Raw genomic sequence first — 13,616 nt, 5'->3', positions numbered from 1 at the left:
TTGGTTGTACAAATGCTTATGTGGTGTTCAACAAACAAATAAACAAACTTTTGTCACAAATCCATATTGTCCTTTTATTCTTATAAAAATGTTAGAGATTTTGAACAAGATTATGTCAATAAACCCATAAAACCAAAAACGGTGGCTGTTTCTTTTTTCACTTTTGCAAAACTGCAATACACACGGATAATGTCATTTGAAAAACACAGAGCAGGTACATCATTTTTCAGGGTATTTACCTAACCCCCTTTTTTGCAGAGTTAACACTTCAGTTCCAAGTTGGACAACAGAAGAAGGGGTTAAATAGGACCAAAAGCCTCATGAACTGACATATAAGCCCTATGACAAGACCAACATATTAAGGCCAAACAACAGACGTAGGTATTAGTGCATTTCAGTCATTATTGAGTTAATATGGATGAAGATATAGATAAGCATTGATGAGCCTCTCACACACTCTTCTCTGTGGTTGGTTATCCCTCCGTCTGCCAATATTCCCCACAATCCTGGAGTTGAAGATCCTCATGAATCTCTTGTGTGAGACCAGGCTGCACTGTAACATGACAAACACAATGCTGAGGTGCAAAACCTTCCAGGGCCAATAAAGCTCAGCACCCCAGTGACTGAGAGGCATCGGAAGTGCAATTTCATCAACAACTTGGTAGGAGACATTCCTTCCCTTCCTTATTAATTAATTCATTTAGGGCTCTTACTCATAAGCGTTTTTCGGCGTTCAGCCGCAGGGGAGCGCAGGAATAGACGCATTTAATTTTTTCAAATGGGGCTGTACTCACACAGGCGCATATATTCGCCGAACGCAGGTTGAGACGCAACATGCTGCATTTTTCCTGCGTTCGCCGCCTACATGCGCCTATGTGAGTACAGCCCCATTTGAAAAAATTAAATGTGTCTATTCCTGCACTCCCCTGCGGCTGAACACCGAAAAACGGAACACAGGGGAGCGCAGGTAAAAACGCTCATGAGTAAGAGCCCCTACTCACATCCAACCTCCAAGTCAATCAGGTGCCATTAATTACAATCCCTGCCAAAATCACTTAATTGCAGTAAAGTACAAGTCCCAAGAAGCATAATGTATTGTTACAAGATTGTAGCTGGTCTATGCCAAATACATGCACATTCCTTTAAAGGAATCTTTCAAATGGCTTTATAGGAAATATAACATATAAGTTACCCACAAGCCAACCCTCTGGCATTTGTTGTTGGGTGAAGAGGTGATTGGGAGCTGAGTGAGGAGGATAGTCCTGGACACTTCCAGGAAACCCAGTCTGTTATAATGGGATCTCTTACAGTGACGTTAGTGCTCCTGTTGATGGGGAGGTGGTGTGTGATCAATAGATGAATACAATCAATGCGTAATCAGTAATTAGGGAATTGTCCGATTTAGAAATAGTCCTGCTTCAATGTTATCCACTCTGCCTGGATTGAGGGTAACAAAATGAGCCTAGGTGATGGCCTCTTTTAAAGTAAAATAGCATCAGGTGTAGGTTTTTACTGCTAATCCAATGTTTTCCCAGCATTCCATGGACCCATTAACCATTTACTGAAGCCTAAGTATAGATAGGCTCAATCGAATATTCTAATTAAAAAAACTTTGAATAACCGATCATCGAAGTGGGAGATGGAGTTCAGCAGGTCAAAATTGGGGAACAAATAATTTTTAAAAAAAAACTTTGAGTGAAGATTGATAAATTTCGATCCTTCAATATTTGAATTCGATGGTCGAAGTCGAATAGAAGGATCGTATAGTCTAAGAAAAAAACACTTTGACATTCGAAGTTTCTTACTTTGAATCAAAGTTGGACTGTTCCCTAGTCGAAGTACACAAAAATTATTGTGTGAGTAATAACATGTGCCTGGATAGGCCTAATGGCAGTTTCCTTTACACATAGGCTAAACTAGTGAAGTATTGGCCTGGCGCCAAGTGGAAATGGAGAGATGGACTTTCTTATTTTATTGTTACATTTTTAAAAAAAAAATAATATTTCTACTACACGAATATTTCACAAATCGATGGATTTTAAGTGAACTTTTTATGGACGCTGGAAAAATTGTTTGTGTTATTCACACTAATTGATTTAAATGGTTTAATCAACACCATTTTTGACTTACCCACAATGCATCACATTAGGTGAAAGGTCACGAAATGCTTAAATACCCACACCTTGTATGTTCCTGCACACTTGATAAAGGGCCTAGCCCGAAACATGTTGTGTTTTGCACATTCCCAATAAAAGATTTTGCAGTCAAAGAAAACTGCTGTGGATTAGTCCTGCACTTGGATTTCTATTGTTTGATAAATCTGCCCCATAGAGAAAGAGAACCAAGCTGACCCAATGTGCACTCACCTCTAAACTGCACCTTAGAACTATCTTGCCTGGGGGTGGGATTTATATTGAACCTGACAAACAATCTCTTCTTTATCAAAGGTGTCAGAAGTGGTGAGAGTCAGGGTGCTGTTGAGTCGGAATGTTCCATCTTCATTCTGTTGAAGGGGGCCCATGACTGAGTTGGGTAAAAGCTTCCCGTTCCTGAGCCAAGTCACAGTGATGGATTGTGGGTAGAAATCAGTCATTGAGCACTGAAGGAAAGTTCCCTGGTTCTTAAGGAGAGATCTCTTAGCAACCACAACATCTGGCACCGCTAGAGACACAAAGACAGATTCAAATCAGGTGCCATATGTTATTTATTATTTCCTATAGGATGAGGATTGTAATGTAGCATTCAATCTGTGTGGGTTCTTTGTAGAAGAAGTACTGATTTTATTTTATGTTTAATAAAACCTATTGGCCCAACTAGTAACTAACCCCATAACTGGGCAGTGAAATGTCCTTGTAATGACCCTGTAGTGAGGGTTCCTTGTGCTCCCCCATATATAACCAGGTATTTATGGGCAACTCCCCTTCCATAGACTCCTCCTTATTAATCTGAATATTTGTGTTTATTCATATGAGTGGGAGCTGCAATGATTGGAAACACAGTGGTCCAGTGGGCACATTATGATGGCATGTGGCAGATGTGTGGTATAGAAAATATCACTTATCAGGTTACCAAGTAAGACGTTTTGCATGAAAAATATGTAACTTTGTGATTCTTTTGATTCACTGAGTTAACATTGGGTTGGATTCATTTTCAGCACACATTTAATTATCATTATAAAACCCATGAGCAGTGGTTGATCTATAGAGAGAGAACCAAACTGACCCAATGCTTCACTATATGAAATGAATTCAAAGTGCACTCACCTCCATACTGCACCTTGTAACTATCTTGCCTTGGGGTTGGGAGGGATTCATGTTGCACCTGACAAGCATATATTGGGTTACCCCGGGTGAAAGAGGGGGTGAGAGTCAGGGTGCTGTCCTGTTGGAACATTCCATCTTCATTCTGTTGAAGGGGGCCCAGGACTGAGTTGGGTAAAAGCTTCCCGTTCCTGAGCCAAGTCACATTGATGGGTTCTGGGTAGAAACCAGTAATTGAGCACTGAAGGAAAGCTCTCTGGTTCTTACTTACTGACCTCTTTGCAAGCCCCACCTCTGGCACCGCTACAAACAAAAATACAGCTTCTCAGTCCATGTTACATGTGTCTGTAAATCTGTCTATATATTTGATGAGGCAGAGAGATTCCTCCATGGTGAAAATCAAACTTACAATCTATAGTACATAGCAGAATCAGATATCATATGTCATTTGTTATTTATTATTTCCTACAGGATGAGGGTGAAAAAATGTGCCCTTTAAGTAATATAGAGCAGAGAGAAATGATGGGGGGGGGCAAGGTACACCAATAGCTGAGGAGAATAAACAAGGAAGAAGAGAGATGAGGAAGAAACGAGAATAGAAAAGATGGGATATGGATTAGGAAGACAATGGCTTGCATATATAGAATGGGAGAGAATGAAAGGGAATGAGAAAGAGAAAGGCCAAAAAGTTGGGTGAACATAGAATCATGGTAAGAAAGAGAGAAATATGAAAACAAGTGCAAGGGTAAGGGAAGACAGAGGGTGAATGAAGAAAAGAAAATGGCGAGAGATTCTCTGTCTAAAATTCTTTCGCAGGGTCCCATGACCCCAAGTCAACTCTGCATGTCTGTTCCATTTTCAATTAACCTCAATTGGAAATCCAGCAGTTAATTAAACTAACCCACTCACTCATTACTAGTCTAAATGGACAATCATTTGAGTTGGAGATGAACCAATGTCCTACAATGTTCCAATGTATCAATGTTCGGCATTTGATTTTCATATTCCTGGTACATACTCAGAACTTCTCTGTATTAGAGAAATGTTTTACGGGCTGTTTTGCGAGACAGTGCCTCAAATTGTGGTACAAGAAAGTGTAAAGGCTGATGAGAAGCAAAGCTTGTGTTACATAGACGCATGGCAGGTGGAAATGAGATCTAAAATTTGATCCACCATTTTATCCTCAGTCTTGGGAGATAAACTGTTGCCTAACATTTAAAACAGTGGTTTTCAAAGTGTAGGACTGACATCCCCCATGGGGGAACTTGGAGCAGTGACAGGGAGAGGTTTAGCCAAAAGGCCAGTTAGGATGAGAATTGGGTCAGTGGCCATTTTATGTTAGATAGGATGAAATTTGAAACTATCACTGATACAATTATATTTATATTTTATATTTAGAGTTAAGTGGAGCCCTGGACAAAGCCTGGATCTTAAAAAGACTCATTTCAACACACACACACAAACAAATATATTTCCCTTAGAAGATACTGGTAACATCTGGGTCCTTACTGACTGTTCAAATAGAAGCTCCTCTCGCACTCCCTGGCCTACGTGTTGATTGCCCGGTGCACGGTGATGAAGGGATCGGCACCCCCCAACTGCAAGTAGGTAACAAATCACTGGCACTAATAGCCTTCTCTCACAACAAAAATGTTATGCTTGATAAAGGGGCATTTTCTGCTAATAAAACGCAAGGGACTGTCCCTGCTTGTACCTGCCCTTTGAGTGCCAGTGATTTCTTACCTCCTTACTGACTGTGCCAAATGTCATGTAATAACAGAGCAAATTTCCAGCTGCTAAATATGACAGAATTACAGTAGGTGAATCTTCCTGGTCTTCATTCCTACCATGAATGTGCAGCCTGATCTCCTTCTGTTGGGTGTTTGGGCTGTAAATGACTGAGCACCTGTAGGTTCCTCTATCAGAGATGGTCACGTTGGAGAGAGACAATGAGACATTGCCTTCCAGTATAAGTTTCTCATCTATGAATAACCGGGGGCTGGAAACCTTCCCTTTGTTGTCATATCTCAGAACCTCCTTGTCTCCAAAATGCCACAAGAGAGCGAGGAACTTGGGATTCACTGGAGGATTATCCACTCTGAATGTGCAGGGAAGTAGGACATCTCTTCCAATCAGGGAGGACTGAAAGGGGGGAAGTGTTACCTGCAAGGAGGAACCTAAATATTTACAAAAAATAAGTTAATTTGTTATGCGTGTGCAAAGAAGACCTAGATCAGTTTATTTTGCTAAATGTTGTGCAACTGTTGACTGTTATGATAATGACTAAAGGTTGGACCATAACAGGTCGGACTGTGTGACCATATGACTGGTTAGATAGTTGGGTTCTACTCTCTTGGCCTGATGATTCAGTCACTCAGACTTTCTATTGTTAGTAAATAAATGAATGAATATGAGCTGTCGCCTTGGTACTTCACCATATGGTGTGAGCAAATTCTGAAGATTTGGTGGTTAATCTGGGAGGGGGGAGTTTGTGTTTTTCAGTGGGAAATGTAATTGATCAAGGACGACTGTAGGATATGGAGCAAGTAGTGATAGGGAAGAGAGAGAGAGAGAGAGAGAGAGAGAGAGAGTGAAAGAGAGAGAAAAAGAAAGGAGAGACCCCAGTACATGAGAGAGAGGAGAGTAGTACTTACATTGCTGCTGCAGCAGGAGGAGCAGAAAGAAGAAGAGAAATTCCAGCACTTTCCCAGTGACACAATTTTCCATGTTCTCGGCTCAGGTCTCTGCTTCTTATTGACTCATCTCGTGTGAATGTAAATTGAATGTAAATGTTTATTGGCTGCTGCAGGGCAACATCACATGCTTCTCCTTCTTTATTTGCTCTACTGAGAGAGCCTGTGAATTCTATCCCTGCTAATTTGGGCTCTCTGGGGCCAAAATCATCAGGGCTGGAACTAGGAGTACACAGAAGAGAGACTTGACTGGGGAAATATGTTTATTCTGGTTTATTGCCATTGTATTGCCCAAATCCAAGTAACAATTAATAACAGTGCCATGCCTTTAGGAAACATGTACTACTTGACCTTTGGCACCAAATACAACTCCCATAATGTCCTGCACCTGTACCCTGTGCCCAACCAACTGCCCATGTACAAACACAAGCCTATTCATTGCACTCATGTTGTACAAGGGGGATACTGTCCCTTTAATGATCAGCACAAGCCTATTCATTGCTCTCATGTTGCACAAGGGGGGGGATACTGTCCCTTTAATGATCAGCACAAGCCTATTCATTGCACTCATGTTGCACAAGGGGGATACTGTCCCTTTAATGATCAACACAAGCCTATTCATTGCACTCATGCTGTACAAGGGGGATAATGTCCCTTTAATGATCAGCACAAGTCTATTCATTGCACTCATGTTGCACAAGGGGGATACTGTCCCTTTAATGATCAGCACAAGCCTATTCATTGCACTCATGTTGCACAAGGGGGATAATGTCCCTTTAATGATCAGCACAAGTCTATTCATTGCACTCATGTTGCACAAGGGGGATACTGTCCCTTTAATGATCAGCACAAGCCTATTCATTGCACTCCTGTTGCACAAGGGGGGATACTGTCCCTTTAATGATCAGCACAAGCCTATTCATTGCACTCATGTTGCACAAGGGGATACTGTCCCTTTAATGATCAGCACAAGCCTATTCATTGCACTCCTGTTGCACAAGGGGGGATACTGTCCCTTTAATGATCAGCACAAGCTTATTCATTGCACTCATGTTGCACAAGGGGGATACTGTCCCTTTAATGATCAGCACAAGCCTATTCATTGCACTCATGTTGCACAAGGAGGATACTGTCCCTTTAATGATCAGCACAAGCCTATTCATTGCACTCATGTTGCACAATGAGGATACTGTCCCTTTAATGACAGGGAGTAGGTGAGAAGCACTTACTGTACATATCCATAAAGTCTCCCCCGACTGGTGCTGCCATATGAATCTGCCCACACTGACCCATCATTAATTACCTCTAATAACTCACATAGACTGAAGTCTGTCTTTCCCATTCTGAAGGCAGAACTGTGATTGGCTGGTCACATCCTATTGGTGTTTTAAGTAACCAATGTTAGGACACACCCACCACTCATTTGTGGGGGACACAGAGCATAGAGAATGGGGAGCTCCAATAAAGGGGCCATTCTAAGGTAAAGAGTCATTTTAGCCCAGGTGCTGTATCTGCTGCATCATTACTGACATGTAGGGTTGCCACCTTTTAGATCTGGCCCTCACAGGCCGGTGATGTAGAGGGTGGGGGAAGGCCAGAGAGGGGTGGGGGTTGTGCCATTTTAGGGGCTGGTTTTGATGTTTATGGGGCGGGATCATTACATTTAGGGGTGGAGTCCCAGAGGTTTGCCAGGAAGGGACTGCAGCCCTTGGATTAGATGAGTAGGGGAGTGGGCAGATCTGAGGTAGGCCAGGGGCAGAACAATAAGTATTACAAATTTACTGGCTAATACATTGAGGGCAGATTTGTAATACCAACCCCGGCCTTGGCTGGTATTTTACTGGCTAGGCCAGTGAAATACTGGCCAGGTGACAACCCTACTTATTGGGGGGTGGGGGCATGCTCCAGCAGAGCTTACAATCTACACTATCTCTTCCATAGAGACACAGGCTGTCTTATGTTATGGACTTCAACAGTACCAGTTACACTACTGTGTATAATGAGCAAGAGATGGAACCCACCCTGGTACCACCAAACCCACGAGTCCAACACTTTGTGTCCCAAACCAACCGCTGTGTCACTGGGGATTGTTCTCAGGGAATAAATATCAGTCTTTCTTTCCATTGCTCTTTCCTTCCCCAGGGGCATTTCCTACATTCTGTTGCCCATCACTGGGGGTGTTGGGGTTTCTCCTATAAAGTAAAGAGTTACAGATGAGGTTACATAGGAAATAAGCCCCCAAACCTTTTCTCTTCAGTTTTCTATTAATGACACTTTTGGGGAATCAAAATGGAAGATCAGCAGATGAGAACATTAGGAGGATCTTCAGGATGTCTTCTCTTCTTGCTGTTCTGTTGCTCAGCCCAAATGAATGAAGAACAGAAAGATGGTCATACTGGGTATATTGTGCCACTCTTATGGTCTATTCAGTTTATTATTTAGATACAGTACAGTATCAGCCTATGTATGGGTCATTGTTATGCTCTGATCTACTCAATAATGAATGGAATTGTATATTTGCTTCAGACGCTAATGACAGTTGCCACGATGCAAACTCAAGGCATCAGGAATGTCTATGACGGATATGTAGGACCTGGAAATTACCATCTTATCCACAAGAATAAAATGAAGATCCTCATAATTGGATTGTGACAAATGACAGAGGGGCTGCTGTAAATTGCCATAGACACTGACTATTTAGTGGGCTTATGGGGGGCTGTTCAGGCCTTGGTTTTCTAAAAATGCCATGTCCAGTTTGAATGCCAGTCCAGAACTGCTCACCTGCTTCTTCAGCTCCTCTCCACATGCCCAGGATTGCTGGAGTCTGTATCTTGGTATTTAGGCAATGGGTACAGTTTCTTCCCCTCTGACAGCAGATAATAGACTCCTGTGGGGAGAAAGGTACAACATTATTTATATTTCTGTATATCTCAGCCTCCCAGATCAGCACCATAGCCATGCTATTAAGTAGACTCTACTGAGTATATCTCAGTGGATATCTGATATTGTGTAGAAAAGTGAGTGATGTGGGGTCAGGAAAACCTTAACCTGTACCCAACGTGTATCCACATATTCCCACTCTATACTATACTTTTGTGTACGTGTCTCTTGTTCCAGTTGAACAGAGGAGGAGTCCAATGGCAATGTCAGTTTTTATTAATAGAGCAGGGCAACAAGTAACAGGGGATTTGTCCAATGAAATAATTTTGCTACTGCTACCCAACTGTTCTGATTTCATTGACACTGAGATCAGAGTTGAGATCACTATCAGGCAGCCACTGCTGGTCAAGGCAAGACAAGTATTAATGATATTGTGTTGTATGAGTGCAGTTCCTCAGTCTAATCCAAACCCACCCTGCTTGCCCAAATTTTGAGCCTTAACCCACCCAACCTATGGGTTTCCGTTCTGTGTAGAACAGTTTCCATATGGACCAGGATTAACTCATTCCAAGTTGCCATCCTTTGCTTTTGTATAATCCCAACCAGTACTTAGGATCTCTAAAGGGTTCATTTATGAGTGCAAGCACAAGTTAAATTGAGGACTAGAATTAAGACCTGTCTTAGAGATATTACTTCCCAGGATACCCTTAGTGGGTTCTGCCCGCTCCCACATCTGACTTGTACCTAGTGATTCACATGTTCCTATTGACACTGTTCACTGAAACCACAACATGATTGACCAAATCAGGTGCTCATTGAGGTCTGCGTTGGAAAGTCTTGTGCACATCGCAGTGCATGCAATTCTGCAGCAACATGTATTACTCTGGAATTCTAATTAAGACATTGCATTGTGGGTATTTTCAGAATCCTGGATTTTTCCCCCTAATCTCTCACAGTTACAGGTCAGTTCCCCTGAATTAAAGGTAACACAGCTATAGTAAACACTTGTAAATGCTCCCAGATTTTACCTAGCCCCTTCAGATCTGGGTGTGATTGGGTGTAACCAGGCATAACTGGATTTGATTAAAAACAACTCCTGAAATTCTACTATGGAAAATTGATATTGTGATGTCATATGGACAGAGTCACATCACCTGATCCCCAAAATTTTGTTTGTATCATTGCCTGTCAGGAACTGTCATCCCTGCCCAACTGGCCAATCCCAGTGAGAGACAATCAGGAAGTGACATCTCCCTGAGAAAGGAAGTGGGCAGAGTTGTTGGCTCAGAGAGACTGAGGGAGACTCAGGGGCACAGGTGGATCCCACACAGAGACAGTGGAACAAGTGGATGTTATTAAGGTCAGTGCCAGTAATTGGCTGCTCCATAAATAACACACATCATCCCAGTGTGAGAGCAGAATAAGGGCATAGTGCTGCATTCCCTCCGGCATTCTTCTACTGTTTTGGGGAGCAATCTAATACCCATCCTCTAATATCTGGGGCACACTTCTCTAAAAACTGTTCAAGTAGGCATAGTTGATATAAACTTGGTTAGCGGTAAACCATTGATCAAAGGTTCTCCTCAGTTTGTTCAAAAAGTCCCAGTTGGTGTCTCCCCCCACTTTGCAAGTTTTGGAAGGACTAGCAATACGTCTCTGAGGATATGGCATAGTTATTTAACAATGCTTTCTTCACTTCCTCATAGTTGGCAAGTTGTGGGTATGGAATTTCCCCATAGGCATCATTGCCTTACCTGTAAGTTTCTCAGCCAATATCTTGGTTCACTCAGTTTTGGGAACCACATAGTCCTCACACATGATCTCAAAAGTTTACCCATCAATGTTTTCTCTGCTATCTTCAAAAGAGGGAAAATCAGCATGGGTTAGTATTACTACCAGCTTGGGGTTTGCATAACCAATCTCATTTGGTCAGATGATAAGTTTGGTGCTGAGGCCCCATGGCCCTCTTGGATGGTTAGTTCAAGCCATTTCAGTCGCTTAACGCCAGTGAAATCAGCACCCAAAGCAGCCAGACATGAATGATAATGGATCATGATTAGGTCTTCCTCAAATGGGTTGGGTGTAATACCTTGAGCTGCAGCTTCTGACTCCAGATCTTCAGTGTTGACAAGTTGTGGGTTTGATTCCTGTTGAGGTTGGACTGCGGTTAAAGAAGATGTTAGGGACTCTCTTTGATGCTCTAACAATAAATCTGCCACATCTGGTTGGCTTTCCCAATGATTCCTGGTGTGTTATGCTATCAGTGCAGCTATTTGGTCCTTTGTGATTCCATTGAGATCAATTTCTAGGCTACAACATAAGCCTTGTAGGATTGGAGAGCTCAGTTCAGTGAGTTCACGTTCCATTTCTACCTGGTTTATTCTGGGATGATCTTATCCCAATGCTGACACCAGTGTGAAGTTACACTTAGGAGACTCGTCAGCAGATAACTCTCAAATGTTTTATTGAAAAGAATGGTATAAATATGGGAAAACTGTATGTAAATATTGGTGACGATAACAGTGGCATGAATAACGCATCCCAACATTTATATAACAAAATAGTGGAAACAAAAATTGAGAATCCATACGTCATTCTCTCTGGATGGTTATTAGGTAGTTGCAGCTGTTGGATCCACTAACAGTGACGCAGCAATAGACTCCCTGTGTGTTTATTCATGTGCAACTGGTAGTAATGGGGAATATAGGGTGTAATTCCAACCAGAGGCCACAGGGGGAAGCAAATAGATTTCCTGTGTGTTTATTCATGTGCAACTGGTAGTAATGGGGAATATAGGGTGTAATTCCAAACAGCAGCCACAGGGGGCAGCAAGCAGTATCACTCTAACCTGTAATCCAGCACATGTACAGGCTGCACAGTATAGTACCATAGAGAACACAGTATAGTTCCACAGTCTCTCCTGAAGATGTGCCAAGCACAGGGCAGTGCAATGTGTGGGCACAGACTGATCACAGTCACATGAAGTGCTGGTTGTAGAAATCCCAGAGGACAGGGGAAATGATTTGTCCTTATTCTTCTCTCACACTGGGATGATGTGTGGGATCCATTACTGACACTGACCTGAATAACCAACAGTTCTCACTGTCACACTCGTATGTGTCTCTGTGTGGGACCCACTCGTGCCCCTATATCTCCCTCTGTCTCTCTGTACCAACAGCTCCGCCCACTTCCTCTCTCTGGGAGATGTCACTTCCTGATTGTCTTTCCCCACCCTCAGGGGCAGCCTCTCACTGGGATTGGCCATTTGGGCAGTTATAACAGTTCCTCACAGGCAATGATTTGGTTTTGTTTGAGTTCAGGTGATGTGACTCTGTCCATATAAACATCACAGATATCTCCAGTAATCAGTAATAATGAGTGTTTTATGGTGGGACTTCTGCTAATTTGTTTGGTGTCATATTGATAGATTTTACTAGAATTTGGCTGTACTGAGAAACAATTTTGTGTTATTCCTATACCCAACAAATCACAGGTAGTCCCCATATTGTAATATGATTACTCTTGTCCTGTTTGTCTGTTACCTTTCTCCCATAGGAAATCCCTCTGGATTGGAGAGTTTAGTGTCTCATGTTGCACCTGAGCAGTGACGTACAAATCAAATGGATTCATCTTATCCACAAGATCAATTCCCTCAAATATACTGGTGAGTCTGTAGGAGCCGTCACTGTTTGGATATAGTTTATTCTGTATAAAGTCATGAGACCTCTGATTATAATCCTTCTGCTTCCCCACAACTCTGTACCAGGTAATCTCAATGTTCTGTGGGTAGAACTGATCTATTTCCATGATGATGTGTCTGTCCTTCTGTCTAATGTTTGTCACAACTGGGACCCCTGGGAATGAGACAGTGAGATATAAGATATACAGTCCTATGTAAAGTAGTAGAATCTGGCTGTCAATAGGGCACATTTTAATTAAAAGTTAAAGTCATATGCAAATGCAACTTTGCAAGAAATGGAAGAAATGGAAGAAATGGAAAACTGTGATTTGTTACTTTTCCCACCACTTTTCCTGCCACTTAAAGCAATTATAAATTGTGCATAGATATACACAAAACAAAGGTAAATTGCTTGAAAGTCACAATGGAGGAATTTTGTTTGGTACAACTGCATATTGTTTTATAACTGTGCCCTTTATTGTTTGTTTATCCCAAACAGTGAGTGACTGATCCAACAATTCTAGTGAAACCAACCCCTGTACCTGGGGAGCTTAATGTCTTGCTAGAGATAAGATATATATTCAGGATTATGCAAATGTAGCCTTTCATTGGCAATTTCATAAAGAACTAAGGTAGGGAAATATGTATATATCTCTATTTTCCTACAGTACTTTGACTATTTATAAAACTTTGAAAATACTTTTTTTTCTGATGCATTGATTTTTGGTAAAATAAGTCAAAAAGATTGGGCTAAATGACAGTACAGCATCTCATTAACCAATGCAGTTCCCTAGGACACATTCCTATCCTATGCAGATAACCTTACGATCTTATTCTAAAATGCCCAATATTTCATTTTGAGTGGGATACCAACATAACAAGAGAAGTCTGCTTCCCAGAGACCCTAATCTGATTTTTGAATTACAGTCGCATCTTACCAATGTACCCTTCACCCCTGGCCATACTTGTCCTGGATCCCCCATCATTCCAATTAGACTACACTCCCTATTCACTCTTCTTGCTCTGCCTGTTGCTGAGGATTCTGTGTGCCGCCTCTAGTCATTTCAGTCTGGGTAAGTAAACATTAGGAGTTGACATGTGTGT

The 13,616-nt window shown here is 41.9% G+C and overlaps 2 protein-coding genes across 3 annotated transcripts in view; both read right to left on the bottom strand.

The window, feature by feature from the left end:
- Nucleotides 1–74: 74 nt before the first annotated feature.
- LOC108703824 (signal-regulatory protein beta-1-like) lies at nucleotides 75–6,449 on the bottom strand. 2 transcript variants are annotated; one of them, XM_018240129.2, is made up of 5 exons: nucleotides 5,915–6,449; nucleotides 5,108–5,437; nucleotides 3,264–3,563; nucleotides 2,367–2,661; nucleotides 75–553 (listed from the first exon to the last, which is right to left on the bottom strand). In XM_018240129.2, exons 1-4 carry the CDS (start codon nucleotides 5,985–5,987, stop codon nucleotides 2,387–2,389), a joined length of 978 nt encoding a protein of 325 aa, XP_018095618.1. In that variant the 5' UTR covers nucleotides 5,988–6,449; the 3' UTR covers nucleotides 75–553; nucleotides 2,367–2,386. The 2 variants fall into 2 exon arrangements, with proteins under 2 accessions (XP_018095618.1, XP_041431864.1); XM_041575930.1 differs by lacking the exon at nucleotides 2,367–2,661.
- Nucleotides 6,450–7,655: 1,206 nt separating this feature from the next.
- Nucleotides 7,656–13,616, bottom strand: part of sirpg.L (signal-regulatory protein gamma [provisional] L homeolog) — a 34,319-nt gene continuing 28,358 nt past the window's right edge. The window contains exons 9-11 of the mRNA XM_041575908.1: nucleotides 12,376–12,687; nucleotides 8,735–8,840; nucleotides 7,656–8,145 (exon numbers count right to left, since the gene is read on the bottom strand). Of these exons, the coding sequence (XP_041431842.1) occupies nucleotides 8,743–8,840; nucleotides 12,376–12,687 (410 nt within the window). The 3' untranslated portion in view covers nucleotides 7,656–8,145; nucleotides 8,735–8,742. The remainder of the gene's footprint in view (nucleotides 8,146–8,734; nucleotides 8,841–12,375; nucleotides 12,688–13,616) is intronic.

This window comes from Xenopus laevis, chromosome 9_10L (assembly GCF_017654675.1).
Source record: "Xenopus laevis strain J_2021 chromosome 9_10L, Xenopus_laevis_v10.1, whole genome shotgun sequence".
Taxonomy (NCBI): domain Eukaryota; kingdom Metazoa; phylum Chordata; class Amphibia; order Anura; family Pipidae; genus Xenopus; species Xenopus laevis.
This window is presented reverse-complemented; position numbering and strand designations above follow the sequence as displayed.

Coding starts and splice junctions, on each gene's coding strand:
- LOC108703824 (XM_018240129.2), bottom strand. CDS start 5,987: ATGGAAAATTGTGTCACTGGGAAAGTGCTGGAATTTCTCTTCTTCTTT. Junction 5,438..5,914: donor CCTCCTGCTGCAGCAGCAAT/GTAAGTACTACT, acceptor GTAAATATTTAG/GTTCCTCCTTGCAGGTAACA. Junction 3,564..5,107: donor GATCAGGCTGCACATTCATG/GTAGGAATGAAG, acceptor TTTTGTTTGTAG/CGGTGCCAGAGGTGGGGCTT.